Raw genomic sequence first — 21,490 nt, forward strand, 5'->3', positions numbered from 1 at the left:
CTCCTCTCTACTAAAAATACAAAAATTTGCCGGGGGTGGTGGCGCATGCCTGTAATCCCAGCTACTCGGGAGGCTGCACCACTGCACTCCAGCCTGAAGGACAGAGCAGAGACCCTGTCTCAAAAAAACAATAATAATAAGTGTCTTAATTTCCTATTAGAGTTCATAATATGCCTTTATTGTGTAACTTATAACCACCTTTTAATTTGTCCTTCAAAAGTTAATTATAACAGGTGACTGCTTTTCTTAGATACTTGTCTGGTGTCCAAGAGGGGAATAACTTAGCGCTTGATTGAAAAAAATAAACCCTAAGGAAGGGAGAGGACCTTAACTGCAGATACCATTCCATTGTGACACTGTGGCTGTAAGTCTTCTCTGTTGTCCTCCCAGATGTTTTGCTGATGGCTGACGTAGCGGACAGCTTTGTATTTACATGGTCAAAACAACGAGCACTTCTGTTTGATTCACAGATTCTCCGAGGTTCCCGTGGAGCCACAGCACCTCCCGTCTTGGCACTTCATAGTTGTCTCATCGAGTCCAAGGCTGCCTCCCAAGGGTCTGGTTGGTAGACCATGAAGTTGATTCCTGCCTTAAGCCTGGCTCTGCAAGCAGTTGTCGTATATTCTCACCAGTCACATTTTTGGTACTAGAACGGTGCTTTTTATAGTGCACTCATAACTGGACGCTGAAATCACAACCTGGCCATTTGGATGTTCAACCAATGCTTTATGCTGCTGAGTCCTTGGAACTCACCACCCATGCCGGAACTCACTGGAGCTCAGGTGTGTGGCACTACCTTGTTTCTCTGCAGCTGGTATTGCAAACATTTTTCATGCATTTATTTCCCATTGTTTACTTTTGAGTTTTTGTTTTGTGAGACAGGGTCTCAGTCTGTCACGCAGGCAGGAGTGTGATCATGGCTCACTGCAGCCTTGACCTCCTGGGTTCAAGCTGGGTTCAAGCAATCTCGCCTCAGCCTCCCAAAGTGCTGGGAGTACAAGTGTGAGCCACCACACCTGCCCTACTTTTGAGCTTTGAGTTCTTTATATATTCTAGAGATGAGTCCTCGGTCTGATAGGCGGTTTGTAAACATTTTTCCCAATCTGTAGCTTATCTTTCCATCTTCTTAATAGAGTCTTTCAGACAGCAAAAATAAGATCTCTCTTGCAAATACTCTGCCTCTGTAGCATTCATGGTAAAGATATCTCTAGACAGATCAGTGCTGAGAGGCTATTTCATTCTTAAATAATTGTTGAGCTGGGTACACACGCTAACCTCATGCTTATTTTCTCTTACTCCACTGTCTTCTGCTGTTGCTGGTGGGAGATCAGTTATCAACATGTTCCTTCTTTCCACTCTCTTCGGTAGCTTTTAGGACCTTTTCTTTGTTTTTTCTGCAGTTTAGTTCTGATGGGTCTTGGTATGGATGGATGGATTTATTGTATTGGGGATCATGCCTGCTGACTCTAAAGGGTCCTGTGTCTGTTTTCATTCTGGAATTTTTTTTTTTTTTTGAGACGGAGTCTTGCTCTGTTGTTCAGGCTGGAGTGCAGTGGCGCAATCTCGGCTCACTGCAACCTCCTGGGTTCAAGCGATTCTCCTGCCTCAGCCTTCATAGTTGCTGGGATTACAGGAGCACGCCACCACACCAGGCTAATTTTTGTATTTGTATCAGAGACGGGGGTTTTGCCATGTTGGCCAGGCTGGTCTCAAACTCCTGACCTCAGGCGATCTGCCCATCTTGGCATCCCAAAGTGCTGGGATTACAGGCATGAGCCACCACACCCGGCATTTCTTTTAGACACGTTGGATCCTCTTATTTCATCCTCCCTTTGACATATTTCCCAATTCATTAATTTTCTCTTCTGCTGTTAAGGTTTTAACAGCAGCCACTAATTCTGGCATCTGAAGCTCTTGGAAGTCTACTCCTGTTGTTGCCACTGACTTCTATGCCCATTTAGTGGGGCTTTGGCTGTGGGAATCATACGCAGCACTGGATGATGGAGCTCTCGCCACATGGGATCTGATGCTGTCTCCAGGTAGCTGGTGTTAGAACTGAATTAGAGGGACACCCTGGTAGTGGGGACAACACACATTTGGTCACAGAAGTCATCTGCTGTGTTGATGACTGTTGTGGTGTGAGAGCAGAGAGAAAACAGGGCTGAGTATTTTCCCTAAACAGTGGTGTACATTCAAATCCCTGATGAGGCTGGGCGTGGTGGCTCCCGCCTGTCATTTCAGCACTTTGGGAGGCTGAGGCAGGAGAACTGCTTGAACCCAGGAGGTGGAAGTTGCAGTGAGCCGAGATTGTGTCACTGCACTCCAGCCTGGGTGACAGAGTGAGACTGTCCCAAAAAAAAAACCCAATGGCAAATTTTCAAGAGGCGACTTAATGTGGCTCTGCGGACACTTAGCTTAGTAGGGGGTTAGGGAATCCGTTTACAGTGATATAAAGGAGCTCCTGAGGCTGGGTAGTTCATAAATGATAGAGATAATTGGCTCACAGTTCTACAGGCTGTACAAGCACGGCTTCAGCATTTGCTTGGCTTCTGAGAGGCCTCAGGAAGCTTACAATCACGGCAGGAGGAAGGAGGTGCCAGGGTCTTTTTTTTTTTTTTTGAGACAGAGTCTCACTCTGTCGCCCAGGCTAGAGTGCAGTGGTGCAGTCTCAGCTCACTGCAAGCTCTGCCTCCTGGGTTCACGCCATTCTCCTGCCTCAGCCTCCTGAGTAGCTGGGACTACAGGCGCCCGCAACCATGCCCTGCTAATTTTTTTGTATTTTTAGTAGAGACAGGGTTTCACCGTGTTAGCCAGGATGGTCTCGATCTCCTGCCCTCGTGATGCACCCACCTCAACCTCCCAAAGTGCTGGGATTACAGGCGTGAGCCACCGTGCCCAGCCTTACCAGCTTCTTTTTAAACAAACAAACAACCTGCTCTCATGTGAACTAGCAGAGCAAGAACTCACTCTTCACCAAACGGAGGGCACTAGGCCATCCATGAGGCATGTACCCGCCTTGAGGGGACACACATCCAAACAGGCAGTCTTAATAAATGTTGTGACTCTTAGCTCCTTGAATGACAATTATTTGTCCTCCCTGGTGAGAGAAAGGGACTGGTTTTCCCTCTGGGCTGGAAGGGAAGGCAGATGCCAGACAGGGGGCAGAATGCTAGATGGCTGGGGCAGCTTACCACACTGTGGAGGAGGGGCCAGGGGTACGAAGCCCCGGGCACACAGGTGGATGTAGGCGGCCGCCAGGTTGCAGGCAGGCTGGAGCTCCTGGGTGCCACAGGGGTCCTGCACACACAGGCTGAGGAATGGTGTAGGGTCTACCTGCAATCAGGGACACCGAGTCACTGTCCACACCCTGAGGAGGGGCCTAGGCTTAATCAGAGAAAGGGCCTTCTGCACCCCATGGGCCAGGCTCACACTCACCACCCGGAAGCAGTTCTTCAAGCTGGAGCGGGGGTCCTCGAAGAAGGCCCGGCAGGTGGGGAGCTGTCCTGGGCAGGCCTGCTGAGGCTTCTCCGTGGCCCTGCAGTCACCACCCACCTGGCAGGATGGACGCAAGACTCAGGCCTCCTGCTGGACCATGTGGCTCCCCCACGTACACTGGCCTCAGCAGGAGACTTCCCCCAAACCCTGGGCCTACGAAGTCCTCTGCAGAGCCATCAGGCCGCCTGCCTCTCCCGGGACTCTGCAGTGAGCAGCCCTCAAGAACCTCAGGGACTCTGCAGTGAGCAGCCCTCAAGAACCTCAGCCGAAAGGAGGACAGGCAGGTGCACCCGCTCACCTGCCAGGCCAGGCTGAGCTCCTCCAGGCTGCGGGCCACAGAGCCGTCCGGCAACATCAGCTCATTGCCTGCTTCATTGTCGTTGGTGCCCAGAAGGCCAGCGGATATGCCTGTGGGGAGGAGGGAAGTTGAGGCCGGCCGTAAGAGCCTGTGATCCTCCCCCAGCCCCAGCTCTGCTGCCTCAGGACCTGTGTGTGAGATGAGCCTGAGGCACACAGAGGAGCAGTAGAGTCCCACCACCTGCACCCCGGACTCCTGGAGCCCAGGCCCTGGCTGTAAACCCTCATCCGAGGAGGAAGAGAAAGCACAGGGGCTCAGGACAGCATGTGTATCCCCCGTCCCCTCCCCATGTCCTCAGCTCAAGTGGCTGGAATCCAGCCCCTTCCTTTGTGTTATTTGGCAGAGGGACCACAGAAGTGCCAACTCCACACTGGAGCCGCATGTCCCAGGGATGGGACAGAAAGCCCTGGGCCTCTTTGCGGTCATCTGGACACGGGGTCAATGGCATGAGACTAGATGAGGAGTTGAGGGCACACGCGCTGCCATGCTAGAGACGAGGCCGGCAGAGGCTCTGCATGCACGGTAGCCCCCTGCCGCCCTGGAAGCTTAAAGGGGTGCATCCCAAAGAGTCCTCTGTAGGTGGGGCCAACCCTCCTGGGGCCCAGACCCACCGTGCTGCCAGAGGCCCAGAGTCAGGCTGCAGACGCCGGTGGGCACGTCACAGGAGACAGAGACCCCGTCCTCGCTGGCCAACTCAATCCTGGAGACGTCCTTCCTTGTCGTGGCAGGATGCAGCTTGAGATCCGGACAGCTGTCCCCCGGCAGGGAGGAGTTGTACAGCCTGTAGGCCTGTGGGCCAGAGGGGGCTGGGCAGGAGGTCTGACCCACAGCCAGGTGACAAGCTTGAAAGTGCCATCCCCCCAGGCGACCTGCCATGGGCACAGGTCTCCAGGGGAGGCTCAGTCCTGCAGGCTGCCATGCCTCTCCTGCTCACCTGCAGACTGGGGTAGAAGATGAGGGTCTTGTGGTTAAGTTCCACGAACAGGGCTGTGAGCCCCGAGCCTGTCCGACTCAGCGTCAGCGAGAATGTGTTGTGAGCAAAGTCCTGGGCCAGGAGGATGCTGCCACACTGGGCGCTGAGGTCCCATACCCGGCCGTCGAAGGTCACCACGTGCTGGGCCCCGGCCACCAGGGCATGGTCTGGGGAGAAGCAGCCCAAAGGCAGGGTGAGTGGGGCCAGCTCCACACACCGCAGTAGGAGCCCAGTGCCTGCTGGGTGCCCTGAGGCCTGGATTCCCCCTCCCCTGGCGCAGCAGCCAGAGGCCCAGGGATCCCCCAGCGGCTTCAAGATGACATGAGCTGAAGGTCTACTGGCAATTCAGCCCTAACAAGGAAAGGAGTCCCGAGACCTGCTACAAAAATACTGTGCTAAGTAAAAAAGCCTGGCTCAAATGCCACACGGTCTATGCTTCTGTTTACATAAAATGTCCAGAGCAGGCACAGCCATGGACAGAAGGCAGATTGGTGGCTGCAGGGTTTCAGTTTGGGGTGATGAAAACGTTTTAAAATCGACTGCAGTGATGGATGCACAACTCTGAATAAACTAGAAGCCACTGAATCGTACACTTAAAATTCACTCATCGGCCAGGCACGGTGGCGCTAAGCCATCCCAGCACTTTGGGGGACTGAGGCAGGAGGATCACTTGAGCCCAGAAGGTCAAGGCTACGGTGAGCTGACATCGCGCCACTGCACTCCAGGCAGGACGACAGAGTGAGACCTAGTCTCAAAAAAAAATGTCACACATCATACAAGTCATCCATTTAATCTCAATGAAGCTGCTGGCGGGGATGGGGGGAAACATTCACTATGTAAGTGGATAGCCAACGGGTCCCTCAAACACAAGACTGGTGTCCTGCAGACCTACCCTCTTCAGGGTAGGGAACAGATGGCCTGAGAAGGAGGTCTGACCAGTCTAGCCAGTGCGGCCCCTGAGCTGTGGCTTGGGAGTGGGGGTGCCCTTGCCCGTGGCCAGGAAGCACCATCTATGGTGCACAGCCAGGCACCTGTCAGCCAGTCCCAGCATACTGAGGGAGGCACTACCAGCCCCGTGGGCAGCTGTCACAACTGAGAGGCACAGAGAAGCCCACGGTCACACACATGGAACTTGAAGACCAGGCTGTTTTCTACAACACCAACGTGCTGCTTAGACATGACTGCGCCCATGCTTCTAGGGAGCCCTGGGCCTGGGTGTGAGTCCCACACACATAAAGCACTCCTTGCCAAGCCTGGGTACCGGGGTTCCCCCACAGACATGAGGGGCTCCCCCTGCATCAAGAACAGTACATGCCCATTACCCATAGGAGCGAGCCACATTGTTACCTGCATTTCACGGTGGAGCAAATAGAGTCCCACAGGTTGGACTCACCTGGCCACACAGCATTTCATGGTGGATGAAACCGAGTCCCACAGAAGTTAGACTTGACTTGCCTGGCCACACAGCAAGCCTGAGCCACACGCGAGCTCCCCAGCCCTTGGCTACAGGTCGCCTCTGACCGGCGAGTCTGAAGTCAGTCAGTCCTCTTCCAGCTGGAACTGGAGGGCTGCCATCTTCTCCAGCAGTGCCCGCAGGGAGGGAGCTGGCCTGAAGCCCTAAACCGCCCTCCTCACCCCTCTGCAGGGCCAGGACTTACATTCTGGACAAAAGCAGGATGTGTCACCTCAGCCCTAGTCCCATAGGACCTTGGGAAGCCCAGTAAGCTCTGGGCCTGGCACTGTGATGCCACCAGCCTATGGAGGCTTCCCTGTGCCCAGGGGGCAGGGGGCTCCCAGGGAGGAGGGCGGCACAGCCCGGGGCAGGACTCACATTCCCAGGGGCCCGCCAGCAGGCGGCGTCTGAGCCAGTAGTACTCAGCCAGCACGTTGGCCCCAGACAGCTCTCGGAGCGGCCGCAGCAGCTTCTCCTCCATGAGGTAGCTGGTCACCCGGGCCACGTCCAGGGGCTCGTCCCCCGCAGGCAACAGTGGCAGCGTCACCACCACTGAGCGGTTCCTGGAGGGAATGCAGAGGACAAGTCACTGTGCCTGCCCCAGCCTTGCTTCCCTTGGCTGCAGAGGGGAGCTTCTAGGTCTGCAGGAAGAGCTCTGCGGTGGAGAGCATGAGGGTGCCTTTCACGGAGGGGCTGTCCTTGTTTTGGGAAATCCCATCATGAGGTGGAGGAGGACAGAGGCCGGCATGACAACGGAGGTGGTGGATGATGGCTGGGGACAGAAACAAGCTGCCCCATTTTGAGGACACAGATGTCCGATGTCATGCCTACTCTGCTCCCCGGGTCTTGGGCAGCATGGGCTTATGTGTGGGGATGCCGAGCACAGGAGCTGGAAGGTCTAGGAAATTTTTTTTGTTTTGTTTTTTAAGAATCTCATTCTGTCACCCAGGCTGGAGTGTAGTGGCACAGTCTCAACTCACTGCAACCTCTGCCTCCCGGGTTTGATTCTCCTGCCTCAACCTCCCAAGTAGCTGGGACTACCAGCGCCCACCGCAACACCCGGCTAATTTTTGTATTTTTAGTAGAGTTGGAGTTTCACCACATTGGCCAGGCTAGTCTCAAACTCCTGACTTCAACTGATCTGCCCACCTCGGCCTCCCAAAGTGCTGGGATTACAGGTGTGAGCCACTGTGCCCGGCCAACAGGTCTAGAAAATTTCTAGTTTAGCGGAGGACTGGAACTTTCTCAGGATCTAGAGTAGGGATCAAGCCTGTGAGATTTGAATGATCAGGGGGATCTCAGCTCACATGGGGGTGTAGTGGGAAGACAAACATCTCATACCCTGTTGTTGATGGGCCAGTAGAGAGGGAGCAGGGGCAGGTGGCCTCACTTGCTTACTTCTAGGAACCCAGAGGCCCTGCAGCTGGGAGCAGGAAGCAGCCTCAACTCCCTCTCTGCCACCTGAATCCATGTTTTGGCACCCCCACCTACAGTGACCGGATCCCACTCACCAGGTAAGTGAGTAACCAGGCAGGTCATTCTTCAGCCAAGCCAAACCCCGCCCTGGGAGCTCTTCCCTTCATCAGCCTCCATTCTGACCGCAGGAAGGCAGGAGCAGGAACTTGTATCACAGGGAGTGTTTTCCCCATGATGTGGGTTTAGTCCCTATTTTACGGCTGGGGAAACTGAGGCACAGAGCACTGAGGCAGAGGAATCCTAGTTAGAGGCAGAGCCGGATTCCAGATGCTCTGCGAGGCCACCAGCATGGAAGAAGGAGCTGCCTCCCTGCTTGGAGCCCAGTTCCTGGTGGGCCTCGAGCCTGTGAGGGGAAAGGATACTGGGTCCCCAGGTCTCTGCTCTAAACTGGGCTCCCCGCTTCTATCCACCACCCCCGTGTTCTCAACACAGGGGCCAAAAGGGTCTTTTAAAGTGAAAGGGCGATCACGTCCTTCCTAGGTCAGAGCAGAAGCCAGAGACCACCCGAGCCCCACCTACCCGCCTCCCCAGTCTTAGGAACTCCCAGTCACATCCACTCTCCCTTGCAGGCATTCTGCTCCAGCCCTGCTGGCTTGATATTCAAATAGACAGGGCTGGGCTTGGTGGCTCATGCCTATAATCCCAGCACTTTGAGAGGCCAAGTTGCTTGAGCTCAGGAGTCTGAGACCAGCCTGGCTAATACGGTGAAACCCCGTCTCTACTAAAAATACAAAAATTCGCTGGGCTTGGTGGCAAATGCTTGTAATCCCAGCTACTTGAGAGGCTAAGGCAGGAGAATCGCTTGAACTTGGGAGGCAGAGGTTGCAGTGAGCTGAGATCACACCATTGTACTCCAGCCTGGGCAACAAAGAACAAGACTCCATCTCAAAAACAAACAGGCCAGGCACATCCGTCTCCCAGGCCTTTGTGCAGTGGTGACCCCCACCTGGAGCGCTCTTCCCACGCTGGCCCCGTGGCTCTTGCTGAAACTCTACCTTCTCCTCAAAGCCAGTCATGGCCACACCGTTTCATAGGCTCCACCCCCCCATCTCACCGATGTTCCTTCTCTAGCATTTGCTACCTAACGTATAGCTCAGGGGTGGTAAATGGTGACCAGTGGGCCCCAGCCTGTGGCTAGCTTCTACACGGCCTGCAAGTAAGAAGGGTTTTTGTGTGTTAAAAAGATTATTACAAAACAGGCCAGGTGCGGTGGCTCATGCCTGTAATCCCAACACTTTGGGAGGCCAAGGCAGGTGGATCACCTAAGGTCAGGAGTTTGAGACCAGCCTGGCCAACATGGCAAAACCCTGTCTCTACTAAAAATACAAAAAATTAGCTGGGTGGGATGGCACGCGCACCTGTAGTCCCAGCTACTAGGGAGGCTGAGGCAGGAGAATGACTTGAACTCAGGAAGTGGAGGTTGCAGTGAGCCAAGATTGCACCACTGTACTCTAGCCTGGGCAACAAGAGCAAAACTCCATCTCAAAAAAAAAAAAAAAAAAAAAAAAAAGATTACAAAACAAAAGCAAGGAAATGTGACAGAGCCGAATGGCCTGCTTAAGATGCGACTCTCAGGCCCTCTGCAGGGAGCTGTGCAAGCCCCGGTGTAGATGACTTCCTTGTGCTTCGTGTCTGAGTAAAAGTGAGCTTCCTGAAGGCAGGGTCAGCCTCAGCCACTGCGCTCTCTGCAGCTCCTGAAATCCTGCCTACCCTGGGCCAGTGCTCACGAGGTATCTATGGCGTGAGGAAGAAAGCCCAGCTTCCTCATCTGTAAAACGAGGAGAGAAGAAGCCTCTGGGCAGGGCGGTCACAGGAGTCAGTGTGTCGGAAGGTGTCAAAGCATTCAGCACTGCACCTGCTATGTGGCAGGCACGCAGGATGCGCTACTCTCAAACCCCGAGTTACCTGGCCGACAGGCTGTACAGGTCCCCCGAGTTACCTGGCCGACAGGCTGTACAGGTCCAACAGTGGTTTGCAGAGCCTCTTCAGTGCCTGTGAGAACGTGGCCTCAGCCCAAGACAGCATCTGGTGGGCGGCCTGGAAAGGGAGGGGACAGTGAGAGCTGGCTCAGTCATCTTCACCTGCCAACTACGCCCCATCCTTGCTCACTCACCAGCTCCAGGGCTCCTTTCATAGCCCCCAGGGCTGCCCTGATGGGCCTTGGACCCTCATTGCCTGGCATCCCGGGCACCCAGGCCTGCAGCCGCCGCATGGCCTCCTCTGCTCGCTCCCGCCACACCTCCTCCAGGGGCCGCAGTGTCACCTCCAGGTAGGCATCCTTCAGTGTGGCCAGGGGCCCTGCAACAGGCAGCCACCACCCACCATGAGACCTCAGGGCAGGTCAGAGAACCAGCCCTGCCCAGACATGCCAGGCCTCGAGGAGATAGGGCCTGTTCCTGGGATTAAGATGTGGGGAGCTGGGGGAACAGGAACACAGCAGTGGCACTGGAGATTGCAGGGGAGTTGTCACAGCAGGCCTGAGCCGTCTCTGTAAGGCCTGCTTATAAGGTTGTCTGGGAACTTGGATTGGGGGAGGGTTCCCACCAGTCCTAGAATTGATATGAGGCTCCCTGCATCTGAACTGTTTGTACAAACATGGTTTATGCCGGACCCCTGCTTGCCTCCTAGGAGTCTGACAGTGTGGTCCGTGCCAAGCAGCACCTGCCAGTGTACAGGCTGCTGTGTACTGTGTACACTGTACTGGCAGTACAGTGTACTGCCAGTGTACACCCAGTAAAAACCCTGGGTGCTGAGTCTCCCAGGAACTGCTCTGGTGACAGCTGGGACAGCTAAATGCATCCTGTGTGAAAGCGCTGGGACTGGGAGAGTACCCTGGGCACTGGCCCTGGTTCTCCCTAGACTCCGCCCCAGCCCCCTTCCCTGTGCTGACACTCCTGCATCCCCTCACTATAATAAATCACAGCCATGAATAGCGCTGGGAGGAGTCCTGGCACATTCCTCCCGATTCACTGCCCTGGGGGTGGTCACAGGAACACTCTGGCACAGCAGGGAGGATCGGGAGGTAACATTCAACAGCCAGTCAGAGGGATGCCCACCCTGGCGCTGGGCAGGGCCTTGGGGGCTCTGTGCTGCGCTGGGCATTAGCCCTGGATGGTGGAGAGGCCAGAGGTTCCCAGTCCTGCCACGAGGCTGGTTGGGGCAGCAGGTGTGAGCCTTTAACGACCACGTGGCCACATTGAGCTCATCGTGGAACCAGAAAGAGATGCTGTGGCAATGAGCTTCACAGAAACAAGGCTGTATACTCAAAAGAAAGCAGGCGAGAGACTGAAAAAACCTAGGCAGCAGGCATAAGGGAGATGAGCTTGGAGACTCTGTAAGAATGACACAGCAGACCAAGAAAAAACGAAGGCTGTAGATCTATAAGAAATAAGGCAGGGGGCTAAACACAGCTGGGCTGCAGGCCCATGGGAAGCGAGGCCACATTTCTGATTGAAACAGTGCCACAGGCCAATGTGAGCACTTAGGGCCCCGGTGGAGAGGGGGGGACATTGATTTCCGCACAGGATTGAGCCCTCCCCCTCCCGCACTTACATTCCAGCTCCTCCCGCAGCTGCTCCAGCCCCACCTGCAGCCACTCCAGGTAAAGAGGCAGGTGCTGGGTCAGTGCCTGGCTCCAGGCCCACAAAGTGGCTACTGCCCAACCACTCGCCTGCATGGCCTCCCGCCCCGCCTGGGACAGCTGCAGAAGGAGGCCTGCCACGCCGTCCAGGGTGCCTGCCGGCTGTACCTGGACAGGGAAACCGAAGCAGAATCAGGGTGAGGTCCAGAGCAGAGAGAGCCCCAGACCCTCCTGCCTGGTGAGTGGGGGCTACAAGCCAGGCCAGAGGGGGACCTCTCCACCCTGAGCCCCCACCATCCCCTGCTGTGATACCCACCAATTGCTGGAACCTTCTCACAGAGGCACCCAAGCCTTGAACCTTCTCTTCCAGCCGGGCTTGCACCTGGGAGCCAACTGCTGCAATCCTGGACTGTGAGGACAGAGGAAGAGGCTGGGACCTCGCAGGAATGAAGTAGACACAAGGTTCTCGGTGCCAGCGGCAGGTGTGGGCCTCACCATGGGGTTGTCTGCCCTGGTTTCTGGGCACAGCTGGACCCCAAGGGCTCGGGGCTCCTGGCACGGGGGCCTCTGCCCAGTGAGAGAACGGTAACCCCTTCCCTGTGTCCCAGCCCAGGCCCTCTCACCTCCACATGGCCCAGCAGGCCCCCCTGGCAGCCACGCGCGGCCAGCAGGAGACTCTGGTTGGCAGCCTGCAGGGTCAGGCGTCCCAGCGGCTGGGAGGGCTGCCTGCCATCCCGGAACAGGACCTCTGCCTCGGCTGTCCGCCCGTGGGCACATGCCCGCAGCACCACACTCTCCTCTCTGCCCCCTGGAGCCAGAAAGGGACCTGCTGGTGCCCCCACCATGTCTCTGGCTGCCCACTCCCCCTCCACTGCTTTCTGTAGCTCCCCACTGCCCCAGGCCAAGCCTCAAGGCCCTAGGATTTGAGAACCTTGAGCTGCACCACCTAGAGCAACCACCTGAGCCACCTGAAGCCCCCTGTTCTGTCCCCTCCCCCGACACGGCAGGCAGTCAGGGATGCCATAAGTCTTCATGGGGTTTCCTGAGGTTTTTTTTTGAGACACCAAGGCAGGAGTACAGTGGCAGGATCACAGCTCACTCCCAGCAGCTGGGACCATAGGAACACATCACCCCCCACCCCACCAGGTTTTTTCGTTTTTGTTTTTGTTTTACTTTTTGAGACAGAGTCTCGCTCTGTCGCCTAGGCTGGAGTGCGGTGACACGATCTCGGCTCACTGCAAGCTCCGCCTCCCAGGTTCACGCCATTCTCCTGCCTCAGCCTCCTGAGTAGCTGGGACTACAGGCGCCCGCTACTGTGCCCGGCTAATTTTTTGTATTTTTAGTAGAGCTGGGGTTTCACTGTGTTAGCTAGGATGGTCTCGATCTCCTGACCTTGTGATCCACCCACCTCGGCCTCCCAAAGTGCTGGGATTACAGGCGTGAGCCACCGCGCCTGGCCCCCCCCCCTTTTTTTTTAAGTAGAGATGGGGGTCTCACTATGTTGCCCAGGCTGGTCCCGAACTCCTGAGCTCAAGCAATTCACCCATCTCGGCCTCCCAAAGTGCTAGGATTACAGGTATGAGCCCCTGCACCCAGCCCCGACTTCTGAAATCTTAACGCCCAGACCCCCGTCCTTTCTTGAGCCAACAGGGGCTGTGGCCCAGCTAGCTGAGCTGGCACCCAGCCGCCACTCACCCTCCTCATGGGCCACAGAGGCCTGGAGACAGCTTGGGGCCCGGAACCCAGACAGCCTCACTTTCTCCTCTCTGTTGTCCACACTTCCCTCCAACCGGACCAGGCTTTGAGAAGTCGAGGTGGAGACACGGCCCAGTAGGCCAACCCGCTGAGCCTTGGAGCCACGAAGCTGGGAGGGGGAAGGCAGAGGCCTGAGTGGAGCCTGGCCCACCTGTCCCTGGTCTCTCCCCTGCCCGCCCCAGGCTTAGGAAGAGGCTGGCTGGGGAGGCTGCTGTTGGACCTGTAGGGAACCAAGGGAAGGCACAATGCCCACGCCCGATCTCCAGGGCACCAGGTTCCCCACGCCATATCCCTATCTAAGGCTGCCAGTGCCCCATTACAGAAAGCGCTTATGAAACTACTCCGGGCCAGGATCAAGGGCTCACTTCTATAATCCCAGCACTTCAGGAGGCCAAGACGGGTGGATCGCTTGAGCCCAGGAGTTTCAGACTAGCCTGGGCCACATGGCAAAAACCCTGTCTCTACCAAAAATACAAAACTTAGCCAGTCTCATGACAAATACTTTTTTTAATTTTTAAAAATACCCATCTAGGAGCCCAACCCAGCAGCAGCCGTCCACAGCGTGGCTTAGAGATGGCTGCTGCCCAGGCCCCACCCAGACACTCTGATTTAATTGGTTTTGGGGGCCCCGGGCCCTGGCATTTCTAACATTCCCAGTGCCCTGGTGTTTCTGCTACAGCCCAGGCTTTCCGAGTTTGCATGGGAACCACTGCAAAGGTCTAAGCAAGGAGACATGGGCACACCTGGCATAACACCCCAGGCACTGGGAAGTTTACCTAAATCCCTGCAGGTGCCCAGCCTTGGGGGCACGGCAGGGACCAGGACAGGCGAGTCTAAAATGGGGTGGGAGAGAGGCTCAGAGGCCCCCAAGAGAACACAAGCCTGGAGGAGGCCCTGCAGGGGAGGGAGCCTCAGCTACCCTGTATTCTAGTCCAGACACTGCAGCTAACAAGCTGTGCACCCTTCAGTAAGGGTGTCACCCTCTCTGGGCTTCAGCTCCAAGATCTGTAAAATGGTACAGAACAATGGTTCACAAAACTTAACAGGACTTAAGAGTGTGTGTGCGCGTGCACGTATGTCTGTTAAGGGTTGAATTTTGTTCCTCAGATAGGTGAAGCCCTAACCTTCTATACCTGTGAACGTGGTGTTATTCGGAAACAGGTTTTTTGCAAAAGTAATCAAGTTGAGGCCATAGTGGATGAAGGTAGGCCACACACCCAATGAATGCTGTCCCTGTGAGAAGACCATGTGAAGATGCCACCCAGAAGGCAGAAGGCCACCACGTGGGACAGAGGCAGAGACTGTCGTGATGCCACCACAGCCGTGGGTCCTGGCAACCACCAGAAGCTGGAGGTGCTACAGAAGGATCTTCCCTAGGACTTTGAGAGGGAGTGTGGCCCTGCTGACAACTTGCTTTTGGACTTCTGGCCTCTAGAATTGTGACACCATACCTGTCTGTTGCATTAAGCCTTCCAGTTGGTGGCAATTTAATACAGTAGTCCTAGGAATCGAATGCAGGGTGCTTACTAAACCTGCAGAAGCATGTCGATCTCTGAGGAGATCCAAGTTGGTAATACGGCTACAGCCCAGGACTCCTGTGGAATTTAACCAAGCACAATATGATCTTGCCAGGCAGGTAGGGGCAGGGGACGGTCTGCAGACCACACGGAGTTGGCCCTGGATGGCTCCGAGCATCTGAGCTCAGCCCCGCTGGGTGTCACTGAAGAGCAAGGGCCATGCCTGCCTCTGTGTAGCCTGGGTGAGTGCCTGACCTCCCTGAGTCTGTCCCTCATCTGTCCTGGGGCCACTGGGTTGGGGTGAGGAAGAAACAAGGCTGTGAAAGCCTTCTGACCACTCCACAGACCCCAGAATGGACCAAGTGAGAACAGCTGTCCCAAATAAATCGGGGACAGGGAAGCAAGAGGACCAGCCTCTTGCCGAGCATCCACCATGGGTTCACTCCCAGGGCTCCAGTTCCATCAGGCACGGGGCTTACAGAGCCGGGGGCAGGCAGGGGCCTGGCTGGAAACGGGGAAGTGACAGTCAGTCCTGGAGAACAAGAACCTTGGAAGGAGAAACTCCTTTGAAATGGCCACGACTGCTGAACTCTCAACCCAGAAATGCCATCCTCATTCAGCTCGGATGCTGGGAAGGGAGGGAACTCCCCTCTCACAAGCACCTGCTACATGCAGATGTTGTACAAATGTGTTTCCTCCTAAAGATTCTGCAAGGGAGATGGTATTTGTTCCCATTTGACAGAGGGGAAGACTGAGGCTCAGCAAAGGAAAGTCACGAGGTCAAGTTCACCTGGCCAGGGAGACAGAGGAGGTGGATGGAAACACCGAGAGAGCACCTGCTACGTCACGTGCCTTGGCTATGCAGGCAGCGGGAACCGGTATCCAGACTCCCAAAAACCACCCTGTGAAATATCTGATCCCCTCCTACAGATGAGGAAACACATGCTCAGAGAGGTTCCTTCCTGGGATCACCTGGCCAGGTCAGGGCAGAGTAGGTATTGGAGGCCAACTCTGCCCCTTCCTACTTCCCAGGGCTGCTGGGAGGAAGGAGGGGGAGGAGATGGTGCCAATCATGGCTAATAGCAAATACTTACGTAGTGGCTGTTTTCTCTCAGGCACTGCTCTAAGCGATCTATACCTATGACTATATTTAATCCTTGCAATATTAACCCCATGGGAGATAGGGCCAGTACAATTATACCCATTTTACAAGGGAGGAAACTCAGGTACCAGGAGGCAGCTAGGCTGGGATTCAAACTTGGGCAGCCCAGCCACTGCCTCTCCGTTATAGGAAGGGCCAGGTGTTGGGGCTGTGGAGGAGCTGCTTTGTCTTGGCGCCAGGGCCAGGCCTGGGGTTCAGCAGGCGTTCCCCCGACCCACAATGAAGCTCTGGCCCCATCCAGAATGCTGGTTTGCGGTTCCTCAGATAGCCACTAGATGGCGGGGCCGCCCAGGCAGTTGGGGGCCTGCTGGCCAGGGAGGAACCGCAGGGATGCCAAGGTATCGTTCCCAGGGACTGTCAGCCCCATCCTGGCCACTGACCTCCAGCGCCCCGGAGAAGTCAGCTGAATGAGACCTGCTGTGGTTTTGGAGGGTCAGGCTGAGATGCAGGCCGTGGTCTGGGTCTGGTGCAAGGCCCAGGTGGCAGCGGGAACGCAGCAAGAGTCTACCCTGGCCCAGGGTGTGCTCCCCGACGACCAAGAGGGCCTGGGACGAGAGAGTCTAGGTGTCAGGCAGGCACAGGGGCGGCAGCTTCCTCTCTCCCCAGTCCCCTGCGCCGAGAATGCAGCAGCAGCTGCCACCTCCCAGCCTCCACACCTGTCCCAGCTCACAGCTGACCTCTAAGAAACGCAAATCAGATGCCGTCCCCTAAGAAGCTGGGCTCTGGCATGGCCTGTGGCCTGCTTTGTTGTCCCAACCTCACTTCCCTTGCTCCCTCCGTAAGTGCTGCCCCGTGTTCGTCAAGGCAGAGTCGTGCCTTAGGCCCCTTCCCTCTGCAGGGCTCACACTCACCAGTGAGGCCCCTTTTTGCAACACCCTGGCCCCTCTCTGCTTCATTCCTACACAACGTTTACCACACCCTGACCATAGACCATGCATCTCTAGTTTGTTGTATCGTCCTGGCCCCACTGGAATGCGCCACCCAGGAGGCCGGCACCTAGGCTGTCTCTTTCACATCCAGTCCCTGCACCTAGAACACAGCCTGGCATAGGTGAAACACACAAATGTTTTCTGAATGAACAGAGGAAAAGATAAGGGGTGGGAAACTATGGTTTGGGGCCGAATCTGGCTCACTGCCCACTCTTGTAAATGCTTTTTGAGACAGAGTTGTGCTCTGTTGCCAGGCTGGAGTCCAATGGCACGATCTCAGCTCACTGCAACCTCCGCCTCCTAGGTTCAAGCGATTCTCCTACCTCAGCCTCCTGAGTAGCTAGGACTACAGGCACGTGCCACCATGCCCAGCTCATTTTTTCTATTTTTAGTAGAGACGAGGTTTCACCATGTTAGCCAGGATGGTCTCGATCTCCTGACCTCGTGATCCGCCTGCCTCGGCCTCCCAAAGTGGTGGGATTACAGGCGTGAGCCACCGCACCCGGCTTGTAAATACTTTTACTGGAACACAGCCATAAGGATTCATTTACATATTGTCTATAGCTGCTTTCACAAGACAGTGGTAAAGTTGGTTGTTGGAACAGAGACTGGATGGTTCATAAAGCCTAAAATATTTGCTATCTGTCTCTTTACAGAAAAGTATGAGTCCTTGGGATGGAGGGAGGGAGGGAGGGATGGAGGGATGGACGGATGAATGGATGCAAGGGAGGAAGGGTTGGAGGATGAATGGATGGAGAGAGAGGGTACATGGGAGGGCAGATATACGGGGATGGAGGGAAGATAGGAAGGAGGATGGAAGGATGCGTAAAAGAATGGATGGATGGGTTGGTGGATGGAAGAACCAATCAATCAGCTACCAACCCCAGGAGGGGAAAGCGGTTGAGGAAAAGGGGTCCTAACACCTCTCCTCTGGGGTAATGATGACTACAGCAGCTGTAACTTATGTGCCCGGCACCAAGGCTGAGCATTCCCGCATCACGTCTCTCTTAAGTCTCACCATCACTCTACGTCCTGGAACCTGCTGCTCCTTCCTCAGACGAAACACCAGAGGCTCAGAGAGGAGATGCGCCCTGCCCAGTCACCCAGCAGGCAAATGGCAGAGCCACCATGCTGGCGTCTGGCTGCCTTGCTCACACGCCTGCATTCTGCGGGCACCACCCTCCCTGCTGCCCCCTCACCATGGGTCCCTGGTCCTCCAGCTGCCCCCTTCTGCAGGCAGACTCACCCTGGGCAGGTCACAGAGCCCCAGGTGGAGGGAGTGCCGCAGCCAGCGTGCATAGTCAGTCTGTACTTCTCCCCACAAGCTCTGACGGGTACAAGAGGCCCCGAGGACGTGCTCCAGCATGGCCTCCATGATGATCTTGTCTGGCTGAGATGGCCAATGCCTCTGGAATGAGAGGGCCCATGGGTCAGAGGCTCATCACCTGAGAATGCCCATGGCCAGCTGCAGCTGGAGACGCTCATCTAGGCAAGAGCATGTGCCAGGAATGTGCCGTCAGAGCTCTCATCAGCCACAGCACCCCCTTACACCCTGCGGCAGGATTTTTTTTTTTTTTTTTTGAGACAGTCTTGCTCTGTAGCCCAGGCTGGAGTACAGTGGCATGATCTAGACTCACTGCAACCTCTACCTCCCAGGTTCAAGCGATTCTCCCACCTCAGCCTCCCAGATAGCTAGGATTACAGGTGCATGCCACCACACCCAGTTTTTTTTTTTTTTTTTTAATTCTTTAGTAGAGACGGGGTTTCGCCATGTTGGCCAGGGGATCAGGTGATCCCCCCACCTCAGCCTCCCAAAGTGCTGGGATTACAGGTGTGATTCGCCATGCCCCGCCCGTGGCAGGATTTCTGCAGTGAGCACTTAGGGGGCCATGCCTAAGAGCCCCAGGAACCCAGGTGGGAGGCCCAGAGGAGGAAGGGGCTTCCAGGGCCAGCTCTCCCCATTTCTCCATGGCCTGGTTCCTGCCCCAGGCTCTGCAGAACAGTGCTCAGCCCCATGAGGAGCCCTATCAGGTAATGATGCTGGAGGAGACCAGACCTGATGCCTCGGGGAACCTGAGCTCCTGATCTCCCTCCCCCGCCTCCTGAGAAGCCCCCTAGCATCCCACCTCCTTCCCCATCTGTTCCCAGCATCTCGAGCCGGTCCCCTTGCTTTTCTTGTTTTCCAGAGCCCTCGCCACATCCCAGTTAGGAAGGGAACCATTTCACAGATGAGAACACTAAGGCTCACAGCACAGAAGTGAGTTGCCCAGGATCCCGCAAGCGCTGGAACCCAGGACCACGTGGTCCCAGAGCTGGACACTCCTGTGGCAGGTGGAGCCGCCTGGGGGTTCCCTGCCCAGACGCTGCTCCCCCGACCTCACCTCGTATGTCAAGTTCTGCCGCATGCGGTGTTGGCCCCAGGACAGGTCGAGCTGTTCAACGAACACAGCTGGGGTCTGCATGAAGGCCCCGCAGGCCTGGAGGGTGTTCAGGCCCCAGGTTTCCTGGAGCTGATAGGGAAGAGAATAGGATACATGACCTGGGGGGCCAGCTGAGAAACCTGGAGCGAGGGGGAGCCCCTCACTTGGTGCAGCGCTCAGGCCCCACATACCTGCCCCGGGGAGGCGGCCAGGCAGCCGTCCCAGGCGGTGCTGTGTGCTAAGGACCCGTCAGCCCAGGTGAGCTGCAGGGTCGCAGGTTGTCCTCTGTTCCAGGTGAGCTGCACCTGCATTGGGATGGGAGGGCAGTGGTGGGGAAAGGGGGACACATGGGGGAGAGGAGAGGCTAATGGTGCCCCCACACCCATCTCTGTTGGGAAATGAGAGGCTAGGGAGGATGGAGAAGCTGGTGCCCCTCCCCCAGATATCCCTAGAGGAACTAGGATGGAGGGTGGAGAGATTGCCCTGCCCAACCCCATCTCTGGAAGAGCCCAGAGCCATACCCAGGCTGGAGACTGAAAGCATTTAAATGAAAAAAAAAAAAAAAAGCCTCATCCCCACACCCAGACTCAGCATTTCCAAAGACAGAAAGCAACTGTGCTCCTCACTGGGGCCTCCGGGGCCAGCATGATCTGTCCTTGCCCATCTGACCTCATCTCCCTGTCACCCATCCCTCCCAGTCACTCTGTTCCCATCTTATTTCCCTTCCAGCCCTCCCCAAAGCACCCGGCTCGTTCCCACCACAGGGCCTTTGCACGGGCTTTTCCTGCTGCCTGCAGTGCTGCTCCTCCAGTTTCTCTCAAGCCCGGCTCCTTCCCATCCCGGGGCCGCCTCCCCCATGAGGCTCTCACTAACCACCCACCTTACAGCTGCTGCCCCACCCACCCATCTGGTCACGCTCAATCTCACATCTTTTTTTTTTTTTTTTTTCTTCTGAGACCGAGTCTCACTCTTACCCAGGCTGGAGAGCAGTGGCGTGATCTTGGCTCACTGCAACCTCCACCTCCCAGGCTCAAACGATCCTCCCGCCTCAGCCTCCCAAGCAGCTAGGATTGCAGGCACACACCACCACACCCAGCTAATTTTTGTATTTTCAGTCAAGACAGGATTTCGCCATGTTGGCCAGGCTGGTCTCAAATTCTTGGCCTCAAGTGATCCACCGGCCTCGGCCTCCCTCAGTGCTGGGATTACAGGCATGAGCCACCACGTCTGGCCCCTCTTTACTACTTTACAGTGCTTATCACACCTTCTGATTTTTTAATTCATTCCTTGGCTTGAATTCTGGAGAGCATCTTTTGCCTGCACGCAGCTGGCCTATTGTCCTCCCTTTCATAGATGGAAAAACCTGAGTCTGAGAGAGGCGATAGGACACACCCGAGGCCCCCCAGCCAGACAGGGAGCCCAGCTGCCTCACTCAGTCCCCGAAGCTACCACTAAACAAGCAACTATAAATGATCAATCAGAGATGCCTGTACCTGTTTCCCACATTAAAACGTGAGCTATCTTCGAACACCGCCTGGTATACACTAGGTGCTTAATGAGGGATTGATAAAGGAATGATTGAATGAAGGATCCCAGAGATCCCCAGGCTTCAGGAAGCTGTGATTCTGGAGAAGTCCTTGTCACTGATGAACACACTCTCCTTCTCCTACCGGAGGTGCCCAGCCCCACAGGCTCAGTCACACGGCTCCCACCTCCAGCCCCGGCCAAGGGCGCCTGGGACATCCCCACTCACCTGCCGTCTCTGCCTGCCACCCCTGCTCTCAGCAAGGCCACTGGCCTCGGCTTGCCGCCAAGACAGGTTGAATGGGTGAGCCAGGGCCAGGCGGGCGGCCAGCTCACTCTTCCCCAGCCACAGGGAGGAGGAGACCAGCACCTAGGGAGGGAGACAGACTCAGCCAGTGGCCTTGCCCAGACAGACTGCACCTCTTTCCCACCCGCACAGACCACCTTCTCCATAGAGGTCAAGGCTGCAAAAGGGCAGGTGGCTTTGAGCACAAAGCCCCATCCCTGTGCAAGGCCCTCGGAGAGCTCAGTCCATTTCACAGAGGAGGAAATCGAGGCTTAGAGAGGAGCAGATGGAGCGAACACAAGACAGAGATGGGACTGGAGGTCGCGCTCTTCCTCCACTGTCTTCCCTTAGCTCTGTGGCCCCGGGCAGGTCACTGCACCTCTAAGTGCTTCAATTTCGTCATCTGAACACGGGCCTATTAATAGCGCCAAGCAGATGGGACGCTGATGTGTGGGTTCACACACAAAACCTATCACAGGGTAAGCATTCAGGGCCTGTTAGGCACCGTCATTGCCATGGCTGTCAAGGTGTTGTGGGGACCCAGGTCTCCTGCTGCCCCCCC

General features: G+C 56.0%; 1 protein-coding gene and 1 long non-coding RNA gene across 2 annotated transcripts in view; one reads left to right on the plus strand and one right to left on the minus strand.

Annotated features, from left to right (window-relative positions):
• Positions 1-2,209, plus strand: part of LOC129527566 (uncharacterized) — a 131,392-nt gene extending 129,183 nt beyond the window's left edge. Inside the window, exons 6-7 of the long non-coding RNA XR_010131504.1 lie at positions 251-364; positions 471-2,209. This is a non-coding gene — a long non-coding RNA (uncharacterized lncRNA). The remainder of the gene's footprint in view (positions 1-250; positions 365-470) is intronic.
• Positions 1-21,490, minus strand: part of LOC101140736 (uncharacterized) — a 152,987-nt gene that overhangs the window by 8,357 nt on the left and 123,140 nt on the right. The window contains exons 50-66 of the mRNA XM_031002978.3: positions 20,872-21,012; positions 19,310-19,423; positions 19,080-19,208; positions 17,945-18,106; positions 16,150-16,314; positions 13,031-13,199; positions 11,959-12,143; positions 11,652-11,744; positions 11,308-11,503; positions 9,869-10,053; positions 9,695-9,792; positions 6,658-6,842; positions 4,788-4,993; positions 4,465-4,642; positions 3,794-3,903; positions 3,436-3,552; positions 3,192-3,333 (exon numbers count right to left, since the gene is read on the minus strand). Of these exons, the coding sequence (XP_030858838.3) occupies positions 3,192-3,333; positions 3,436-3,552; positions 3,794-3,903; positions 4,465-4,642; positions 4,788-4,993; positions 6,658-6,842; positions 9,695-9,792; positions 9,869-10,053; positions 11,308-11,503; positions 11,652-11,744; positions 11,959-12,143; positions 13,031-13,199; positions 16,150-16,314; positions 17,945-18,106; positions 19,080-19,208; positions 19,310-19,423; positions 20,872-21,012 (2,575 nt within the window). The remainder of the gene's footprint in view (positions 1-3,191; positions 3,334-3,435; positions 3,553-3,793; positions 3,904-4,464; positions 4,643-4,787; positions 4,994-6,657; positions 6,843-9,694; positions 9,793-9,868; positions 10,054-11,307; positions 11,504-11,651; positions 11,745-11,958; positions 12,144-13,030; positions 13,200-16,149; positions 16,315-17,944; positions 18,107-19,079; positions 19,209-19,309; positions 19,424-20,871; positions 21,013-21,490) is intronic.

This window comes from Gorilla gorilla, chromosome 18 (genome assembly GCF_029281585.2).
Source record: "Gorilla gorilla gorilla isolate KB3781 chromosome 18, NHGRI_mGorGor1-v2.1_pri, whole genome shotgun sequence".
In the NCBI taxonomy this organism is placed as follows: domain Eukaryota; kingdom Metazoa; phylum Chordata; class Mammalia; order Primates; family Hominidae; genus Gorilla; species Gorilla gorilla.